The sequence below is a fragment of the Macaca mulatta genome, chromosome 2 (genome assembly GCF_049350105.2).
Source record: "Macaca mulatta isolate MMU2019108-1 chromosome 2, T2T-MMU8v2.0, whole genome shotgun sequence".
Taxonomy (NCBI): Eukaryota; Metazoa; Chordata; class Mammalia; order Primates; family Cercopithecidae; genus Macaca; species Macaca mulatta.
The window spans coordinates 52,332,194-52,343,033 of NC_133407.1; the positions used below are offsets into that span (position 1 = coordinate 52,332,194).

General features: G+C 40.4%; 1 protein-coding gene across 1 annotated transcript; it reads left to right on the plus strand.

Annotated features, from left to right (window-relative positions):
• Window positions 1-391: 391 nt before the first annotated feature.
• LOC714066 (sentrin-specific protease 1) lies at window positions 392-10,035 on the plus strand. Its single transcript, XM_077994095.1, is given in 3 exon segments — window positions 392-470; window positions 8,263-9,511; window positions 9,513-10,035. Coding segments are annotated over 3 exon segments (1,731 nt in total). The 3' UTR covers window positions 9,916-10,035.
• Window positions 10,036-10,840: the final 805 nt, after the last annotated feature.

The following is a 10,840-nucleotide window of genomic DNA, read 5'->3' on the forward strand; positions in this document are numbered from 1 at the left end:
AGAAAGAAAGAAAGAAAGAAAGAAAGAAAGAAAGAAAGAAAGAAAGAAAGAGAAAGAAAGAAAAAGAAAGAAAGAAAGAAAGAAACTAGCAGTTCAGGTTCCAAAGAGGTTTCTTGGCACCCCCTTGTGGATATGATTTTTTTCCCTCTAATGCTTTTGATCTAAGTGCATCAAAAAATCTGGGCATTAGACATTTTTTCCAGTCACATAGAAGCAGCATAAAATCATATTTACTAGAGTTCCTGGGATGATTGGGAAGAGAATAATATTTTTGATTGAGTATTCATTGAGCATCGCTTATGTGGCAGGCACTGTGCTTGATGTTTTAAAAGGTTCACTCTGGCTGCTGTGTTGTAAATAGGTGGTAAAGGGTGTGGAGGAGATAAAGGAGATGAGTTCTGAAGCCATTTCCACCATCCAGGTAAGAGATGATGATGACTCGGATCATGATGGTAGTAGTAGCAGAGGTGGTAAAAAGAAGCTGGATTTGGGATATATTTTGAAGCTTGTGCCAACAAGATTGGTGGCAGATTGGATGTGGGTGTAAGAGAAAGAGAGAATTCAAAGACGATATAATTTGGGCCTGAGAAACTGGGAGAATAAAATTGTCATTAACAGAAGTGAGCAAGTCAGCTGACTGAGCAGGGCTGGGAGAAGAGGGATGACATGGTCAGTTTTGAATGTACTAAGTTTTGAAATACCTTTTAGAAATCCAAGTGGAGATGTCAACTAGGTGACTGGATATACAAATATGAAGTTCAAGGAAGAGGTCTGGGTGACATATAAATATGACAGTTGTCAGCATATAAATTGTATTTAAAGCCATGAGACACTAAGGAAATGCATGTTGATAAAAAAGAGGCCCAAGGACTAAATCCTGGACAGCCCAGGACCGAGTTTGGGGACATGAGAGGAAGGCAGAAAGGATACTGAGAAATGGCCAGTGAGTCAGAAATGAAGATCAGGAACTTATTCTCAAAGTTGACTTTCTAAGACGAAGGCATGATCAACTAAGTTAAATGCTGCCAAAGCGCATATCATATGAAAGAACTGAGAATCGGCTACTGGGTTGAGCAATGTGGAGGTCACTGCTGGCCTTGATAACAGGAGCTTTCTTGGTGAGTTAGAGATGAGATGAGAGTCCAACTGGAGTGGGTTCATGAGAGAATGGGAGGAAAGAAATTGGAAATAGAAGAGGTAACTCTTCTGCAGAGCTTTGCTGTAGAGGAGAGCAGAGAAATTGGGCAGCAGCTAGAGGAAAAGTAGAAGCCAAGGGGAAAAATTAATGGAAAAAATTGTAGCATATTTGTATACTGTTATAGGAGGGGGGATGAGGGAGGGGAGGTAGGTATTTACCGTAAAGGAGATAAAGGAGAGAATTGCTGGCACAGGCTCCTTGAGTAGGTGAGAAAGGGTGGGAGTGTGTGCATAGACGGAGGAGCTGACCTTAGATGGCAGCAGGGCAGGTCAGTGTCAGCAACAGAAGGAGGACATAGCAATGGGCTTGGAGGTGGTAAGCAGAAACTTCTCATTATTATACTTCTGTTTTCTCAGTGAAACAGGAGAGAATTTTATCAGCTGAGAATGAGGATGGGGAGAGAAGGTTAAAGGTTTAAAAGAAGAGAGGTTCAAACAGTTGGCTTGGAAAGTGGGAGAGTGAACAGACTAGAGAAATGTGGCAGGTGCTGAGGGACACTTGAGTCTGTGACCGTGAATGGATAGTGAGACTAGACAGGAGACTTGGGTGTTTTTCCTAGTAAGGTTCAGTGGCAGAGGTATAGCCAGCAAGTGGGAAGAAAGCTGGAGTCAACCTGGATTGGGACTTTGCCAGGCAGATACCATGAAGAGAGGGATGGGCAAAGGATTCAAGAATATATGCAAGTGAATGGTTACAATGATGGACTGTGGAACTTCAGCTGAATAAGGAGGGAAGTAAGGATGTGAGGGAGTGTGAGAAATAATAGTAAAAGAGGCACTGGATTTGTAAATTGTGTGTCCCAGTGTGGTTGAAAAATTATTGGTTTTAGGTAACAGAGCGAGCTAGAAAGAGAGGAGGTAGTGATTGAGAAGTGTGATGCTGGAATTTGAGATTTTAGAGATGTTTCAGGAATAGGTGAAGAAAAAGTTTGGAAGTGTGTTATGGGCTGATCATGTCTCTCCTAAATGCATGTGTTGAAGCTCTAACTCCCCATAATCTCAAATGTGACTGTATTTGGATAGCGCATTTAAAGAGGTGGTGAAGTTAAAATGAGGCCAGCATGGTGGGGTTAATCCAGTCAGATTGATGCCCTTATGAAAGAGGGAATTTGGACACACAAAGAGGTTCCAGGGGTGCAAAGAGGAAAGACCTTGTGAGGACACAGTGAGAAGGCGCTATCTGCAAGCCAAAGAGAGAAAGGCCCCAGGAGAAACCAATCTGCCAACAAAGATTTGGCACATAATTTACAAATCTGCTTTGACCTTGGACTTCTGGCCTCCCGAACTATGAGAAAATAAATGTCTTATGTTCAAGTCACCCAGTCTGTGGTGTTTTGTTATGTCAGTCCTAGCAGACTGACACAAGGTGTGACCCTAGGAGTCAGTAGCATAGGGAGGTGGAGGACAAGATGACAGACGAAAAGGAACAGAAAGGGCAGTGTATTTGGAATGATCATTTATAATGAATACTAAAATAAAAAACTAGACAATGTCAATTTGGGAGAGAATGACTACACTTAGAAAGCCAGGCGCTAGACTCTTCAAGGAATGAAAGAAAGTAATCTTGAGGGGGACTGAACTGCAGATGGGAGATGGAAATATCATCTAGCATTGAAATTTAAAGTTTCTTAAACCAGCAGTCACCACTTCCCTTCCCAATAATTTTTAACAAGAAGTTTAAAAAAAAAAAAAAAGAAAGTGATTTGGCTCTTAGTTTTCCTCGATGTGAAACCTTGTCTCGTAGAGGTTCTAACAGGCACCAAAACAAGAATTAAGAAGGGGTGGGGGCAGAATAATCGCTGAAGAGGGTCATTGGCTACCAGGAAACCCAGAAGTAACTGTGTTCTACCAGACATTCTTGCAAGGTTCTAAGGATGGTTAACTTAATTGTGATTTGATTTTAAAAAAACTTTTTATTGCCAATATTTTGCTCTTTGGAGAGCAGTGACTAAGATTACGTTTTGTTAACGTTTGTGGTGAGCAGAATCATTGAGCATTTTCTGCCTTGTAAAAATGCTGTGGCTCCCAGGAATCTTCAGTGTCAGTGAAGCGAACTGTCACTCTCAGTCAGGGTCTCCTTTCAATTAACTATGATAAATTGACGTCTATTGAATATCTTCTATGTGGAGGCACTGTGCTAGAAGTTTTCACATGCATTAGAAACAAAAAGCCAAAAAATGAATTCTTACAATAACACTAAAGGCATTATTAACCCCATTTTGCATGTATAAAAAATGGATGTAAGAAAAAAAAACTGTCCTTTTTACTTTATTGATATTTAAAAAATAATTTCCACTTTTATTTTAGATACAGAAGGTACATGTACAAGTTTGTTACATGGGCATGTTGCATGATGCTGAAGTTTTGGATCATTTGGCATAAATGGTCCCATCACCCAGGTAGTGAGTATAGTACTCAGTCGGTAGTTTTAAAGTCCTTCCTTTCCTTCTACTTCACTCTGGTGGTCTCCAGTGTCTATTATTGCTATCTTTTTGTCCAAGAGTGCCTAATACTTAGTTTCCACTTATAAGTGAGAACATGAGGTATTTGGTTTTCTGTTCCTGCATTAATTCACTCAGAATAATGGCCTCCAGCTGCATCCACGTTGTCACAAAGAACATGATTTCATTCCTTTTTATGGCTGCCTAGTATTCCACGGTGTATGTCTACCACACGTTCTTTATCCTATCTACCATTGATGGGCACCTAGGTTGACTCTATGTCTTTGCTATTGTGAATAGTGCTGTGATGAGCATACACGTGTCTTTTGGGTAGAACATGGATTTTTCTACAAAAGAAATTTAGAAACTTGCTCAGAAACTAGCAGTTAAGTGTGACTTTCACGTTCTTTATACTATTCCACCATGTTCACCCTTGCCTGATAACATTGCTGTGCATTACCCCTCTCTTCTTCATTGTAAATTGGTTTCAAATTTGGAGGTTCTGATTCCTTGGTAGTAGCTTCCTACAGTGCTATTTTGAAAGCACACTGGTTACAGTGGGAGAGATATACAGATTAGCTAGATAGATGAATGATGTCTGCTATGGGGATGGGGTCAGAGAAGAACAACATGCATGGCTAGTATTCCCTAGTCTTTGTCCAGCCCCAAATGATGTCTCTACTGATGGTATCATGTCACAGGTAGTTACGAAGGCTTGGTGAGAAAGTACATGACCAATTGTTATTTGGAAGATGGTTCCAGAAGAATGACAGAAGTGAATGAAGAGGATATTCCTGGCTGGAAAACTTGATAAAATTGTTGAAAAGGGAGTTGAGTAATTTATTTGTCTTTGGTTACCCTATTAGTGAAAATAGCTAATGAAGTCTCCTCAGATAACTCAGCATTTTACTTAATTTCCTTTCTAAGAAAACACTTTTAACCTGCCACTGGAAAAAAAAAAAACTATGTTTGCTCATAAATAACATTCTTAAAGCCATTTGCCTCCGGTAAACTCTTAATTTTTTTGCCAAAGAATTCTTACTAAATCAGGGTTTTCTTGCTGGTCCTCCAGTAACTGGGAGGAGCCACTGGGATGCCTTGCTTTTTGGCTGCTTCTGGCCTTGGCTTCCTGTTCTCCACAGCAGAGTTGAGGAAATCCGCAGGATGCCTGCTACCAGGGGACAGGGTGACTCAGGAGGAAAGACTCCACCTAAAATAGTCGTGGTATGCAGTCTCTGAGTCACTTCACTTTGAAATCAGTTAATATAAGATCCTGGAATTAGCCCCACAGGTGATGGGAAGTGGGGAAGAAGGAAATATCTGAAAAAAAAAGTTTATCCAAAAGAGAAATTGTCCATGAATATGACTTTTTAACAGCAGAAAAGGCTAATATTCAGGGAGAAATCTCACCTTCAGAGTTTAAAGTAGATAAACTGTGATTTCTTCCATGGAGCATGGGCATAAAGCACTGGTCTGGGTCCAATTTAGGGACTCACTGGGAGTGAATGTTTGCTTAAAAACACATTAGAAAAGCAACGGCAGGGCAGCTGTGTAAACAGAAGTGTGCTGTTTTGATGCAGTTTTCCTGAATTTTGTATTTATAATCCTTTCTCTAGAATTATCTGGCCAAAATGTTCATAGTGCCAATAGATTCCAGGTTTATCTCTAATTAATGATAAACATTAAGCTTTTTCCCTACTGAGACAGGGAGAAGAGTATTCCTATTTCTATTCAAAGTTCTCCAAAGCAGCTTCCTGTATTTGAAATGTCCTCTCAGACCATTGTTGAATCCTCCCTTTACTCCCTTCTGACTGGCTCCCTGCCTCCTAGAATTGATTTATTTATTGAAGCTCTTCATAGTAGGGGAGCAAGAAACTGTATTCAGTCATTTATTTTTAAAACGTGTATTGAACATTTACATGAAGACACATGATGACTGATGCAAAGAACACTCATTCCCTCAAAATGCTCAGAGTCTAGTTGAGGAAATAAAAAAGTTGAACAACAAATTTGTAATACAAAGTGTTGAATATCCAATAGATTTAACCATAGGCTTTTTGAAAGACACAGGAACCTTGAATGGAGCTGGAGTTCAAGTGAGATTTCTTGGAAGTCTGGGGGACAAAACGGAGTCTTCACGGTTAAGATGCAAGTATCTGGGTAAACTGAGCCTCAATCAAAGCTAAATGTTGCCAGGTGTGGTGGCTCATTCCTGTAATCGCAACACTTTGGGAGACCGAGGCAGGAGGATCACTTGAGTCCAGGAGTTAGAGACCAGTCTGAACAACATAGCGAGACCTCGTCTCTGCATAAATTTTTTTAAAAATTAGCCAGTCATGGTGGCACATATCTGTAGTCCCAACTATTTGGGAGGCTGAGGTGAGAGGATAGCTTGAGCCTGGGAGGATGAGGCTGCAGTGAGCCGTGATTGTGCCACTGTATTTCAACCAGGGTGACAGAGTGAGATCCTGTCACACACAAATAATAAATAAATAAAAATAAACTAAAAAAGCTAGATATTCACTGGTAGATAAATGCAGTGTGAAGCTTGATTGGATATTGGTTTAGAAAAAACATGGTAAGACACATTTTGGGGATGATTGGAAAAATATGAATGTATGAATGTAGACAGTATTAGACAATATTAGAAGGTTGTTATTAACTTGGATGTAATGATGGTGTTATGAAGGAGTTGCTCTAAATTTTAGGAGACACATACACCTTCCCTGAAATGGTTTAGCAAAAGAATAAAGAGAAGGAGGAGGAAGAGGAGGAGAAGAATGGTAGATAGATAAATGAAGCAAATGTGACAAAATATTAACAATTATTGAACTTAAATCTGAATGTTCATTGTACTAGTTTTTCCACTTTCCTGAAATTTTCGTAAAAAGTAGTTGCAACAGAAGAACCTAGCAGACGCTCAGTTATATGAATGACAATGTTTTCCAGAATTCAGAGGGTAATTTCATCTTGGGAATACAAAGAAGAAAATAAATGCTCTGTCCAAACTACTGCACTTGCCAGCACAGGTTCACCGTGTTAGAAAAGAGTGGCACCCGCTGTAACTTGGAGCCAATTAAGCTTAGCTGTGTCCAGCTGCTTGTGGGATGCAAGAGATATGATTGGGAGGGTGGGGGAGGATGGAGCTCAGAGCTTGAAGGATCTTCTCTATGTCATGCTGAGTAATTTGGACTTTATCCTGAGGATGTCAGAGACACTAAGGAGTTGAGGGCATTTTTAGAGACTCATTCTGGTTTCTGTTTGAAAGACAGATTAGAGTTTGGAAGGTATAGGACTAAGAGATCAGTCCAGAGACAACTACAGTCATTCCATCAGAGATAAAGGCCAAACGCTGATGTGAAGGGGGAGCAACAGAAATTCTCATTCATTGCTGGTGGGAATGCAAAATGGTACAGACACTTTGGAAGGCAGTTTGGCAGTTTTGTTTTTGTTTTTTGTTTGTTTGTTTTTGTTTTATTTATTTATTTTACAAACTTAGACATGCACATACCATACAATTCAGCAGTTCCACTCCTAGATTTTTATTAATGAAAAATGAAAATGTGTTCACATAAAGACCTATAGAGGACTATTTAGAGTAGCTTTATTCATACTCACCAAAAACTGGAAGCATTGACTGGCAAATACTTAAATAAATTGTACATTCATAAATGGAATACTTATCAATAAAAACGAAAGAACTGCTGATACTACAACATGGATAAATCTCAAAAGCTTTATGCTAAGTGAAATAAGTCAGACTACATACTAAGTCACTTCATTCATATGACATTCTGAAAAAGACAAAGCTGTTGGAGCAGAAATCAGATCAGTAGTTACGAGGAGCTGGGGTAGGGGAAGCGGTTGATGACAAAGGGGCACATATAATTTGCTGGGGTCATGGAAATACTTTCTACAGTATCTTTCTGGTGGTAGTTACACAACTGTATACATTTATCAAAACCATGTACCTATAAGTGTAAATTTTACTCAATGGAAACATTCTATAGGAAAAGTGAAAGATGTTTTAGTGATCAGAAGATGGATACACTAATAAAAGAAGTAGCGATATGAGAGAATAGCACCTGATACAGCCAAGTGACTACCGCAAGGATGAAATGCTGAACCAAGTTACATCTTGGAGTAATTCAGAATGTACTAAAATATTTTTGTTCATTTTCATGTTGTTACATTAGAGGCTACTGTGATCTGAGTGTTGGTATTCCCCCTAAATTCATATGTTGAAACCTAACTCGCAGTGCAATAATATGAAGAGGTGGGGCCTTTAGAGGGTGATTAAGTCATGAGGGCTCTGCCTCATGAATTGAATTAATGCCCTTATAAAAGAGGTTGAAGGGAGCTGCCTTGCCCTCCTGCCACATGAGGACACAGAGAAGGTGCCATCCATGGAGCAGAGAACAGCTCTCACCAGATACTGAATATGCTGATGTCTTGATCGTGGACTTCCCAGATTCTAGAACTGTGAGAAATAAATTTCTGTTCTTTGTAAATTAGTGGGTTTAAAACATTTTGTGGCATTCCGCGCCGGGCGGGAAACCCCTTCGCATGGCAGCCGGTTCCGGTTCGGACTTTGTATCTTTGCTAAAGTCAGTGATGTGAAAAGACTTGAAATGGATTTTATCTTCCAGGCAAGGACATTTGGACCGATCTTTTACATGTTCCACAAGAAGTGCAGCTTATAATCCAAGCTATTATTCAGATAATCCTTCCTCAGACAGTTTTCTTGGCTTAGGCGACTTAAGAACCTTTGGCCAGAGTGCAAATGGCCAATGGAGAAATTCTACTCCATCATCAAGCTCATCTTTACAGAAATCAAGAAACAGCCGAAGTCTTTACCTCGAAACCCGAAAGACCTCAAGTGGATTATCAAACATTTTTGCGGGAAAGTCAAACCATCACTGCCATGTATCTGCATATGAAAAATCTTTCCCTATTAAACCTGTTCCAAGTCCGTCTTGGAGTGGTTCATGTCGTCGAAGCCTTTTGAGCCCCAAGAAAACTCAGAGGCGACATGTTAGTACAGCAGAAGAGACAGTTCAAGAGGAAGAAAGAGAGATTTACAGACAGCTGCTACAGATGGTCACAGGGAAACAGTTTTCTATAGCCAAACCTACCACACATTTTCCTTTACACCTGTCTCAATGTTTTAGTTCCAGTAAAAATACTTTGAAAGACTCACTATTTAAAAATGGAAACTCTTGTGCATCTCAGATCATTGGCTCTGATACTTCATCATCTGGATCTGCCAGCATTTTAACTAACCAGGAACAGCTGTCCCACAGTATATATTCCCTCTCTTCTTATACCCCAGATGTTGTTGCATTTGGATCCAAAGATTCTGATACTCTTCATCAACCCCCTCATCACCACTCTGTTCCACATCAGCCAGATAACTTAGCAGCTTCAAATACACAATCTGAAGGATCAGACTCTGTGATTTTACTGAAAGTGAAAGATTCCCAGACTCCAACTCCCAGTTCTACTTTCTTCCAGGCAGAGCTGTGGATCAAAGAATTAACTAGTGTTCATGATTCTCGAGCACGAGAAAGATTGCGCCACATTGAAAAACAGAAAGCATTGGCCTTACAGCTTCAAAACCAGGAAATGGAGAAAGAAATAAAGAATGTATTTCGTAATGGGAATAAGGATGAAGTTCTCAGTGAAGCATTTCGCCTGACCATTACACGCAAAGATATTCAAACTCTAAACCATCTGAATTGGCTCAATGATGAGATCATCAATTTCTACATGAATATGCTGATGGAGCGAAGTAAAGAGAAGGGCTTGCCAAGTGTGCATGCATTTAATATGTTTTTCTTCACTAAATTAAAAACGGCTGGTTATCAGGCCGTTTTGGACAAAGAAAGTAGATGTATTTTCTGTTGACATTCTTTTGGTGCCCATTCACCTGGGAGTGCACTGGTGTCTAGCTGTTGTGGACTTTAGAAAGAAGAATATTACCTATTACGACTCTATGGGTGGGATAAACAATGAAGCCTGCAGAATTCTCTTGCAATACCTAAAGCAAGAAAACATTGACAAGAAAAAGACAGAGTTTGACACCAATGGCTGGCAGCTCTTCATCAAGAAAAGCCAGGAAATTCCACAGCAGATGAATGGAAGTGACTATGGGATGTTTGCCTGCAAATATGCTAACTGTATTACCAAAGACAGACCAATCAACTTCACACAGCAACACATGCCATACTTCCGGAAGCGGATGGTCTGGGAGATCCTCCACCGAAAACTCTTGTGAAGACTGTCTCAGTTAGCAGACCTTGACCATGTGGGGGACCAGCTCTTTGTTGTCTACAGCCAGAGGCCTTGGAAACAGCTGCTCCCAGCCCTCTGTTCTTGTAGCACCCTTGATCCTGGACCAGGCCCTGGTGAGATGCATTCACAAGCACATCTGCCTTTCCTTTTGTATCTCAGATACTATTTTTGCAAAGAAACTTTGGTGCTGGGAAAGGGGTGAGGGACATCCCTAATCTGAAGAGAGAGACTGCTTTTCACTTCTTCGGTTCTGCCATCTTGTTTTCAAAGGGCTCCAGCCTCGCTCAGTCCCTAATTATGGGACTGAGAAGAGCCTGGAAAGAATCTTGGTTTCATATAAATTCTTGTTGTTAGGCCTTACTAAGAAGTAGGAAAGGGCATGGGCAAAAGGTAGGGATAAAAACCACCAGCATATACATGGACATACACACACACCACATACACACACAATTTTCATGATGTATAGTCAGGAATGTGACTGTAAACTGGATTTTGGGGCACAGGCATAAGTCCCCTCCTCCAGGACCTTTCCTATTTATATGTCCCTATACAAAATCCACCCGCTTTTATACGTAGCTGTTTTATCATCTGTAGCTTCATCCTATCCCGAGGCACAGCACATGAGCCCTGGACAGGTCCCAAAGTCCCAAGCAGTCCTTTCCTTAAAAGCAGGGGTTTGCATGTGCTACCAACACATGATATGGGGAAGACCCACCCAGGGAGCGGTTTCAGTGGCACAACAAAGCACCACTTTTACTGTTGCCTGCTTCTGACCAAGAAGAAGGACCTTAGTATTTAGCATAAAATTCCAGCGTTGGATGAATGCAGGTCTAGTTTGGTCTGTGGCTAGTTTAAATATGTTTCTAACTACAGAGAATTTCATATGTATACATATATATATACATATA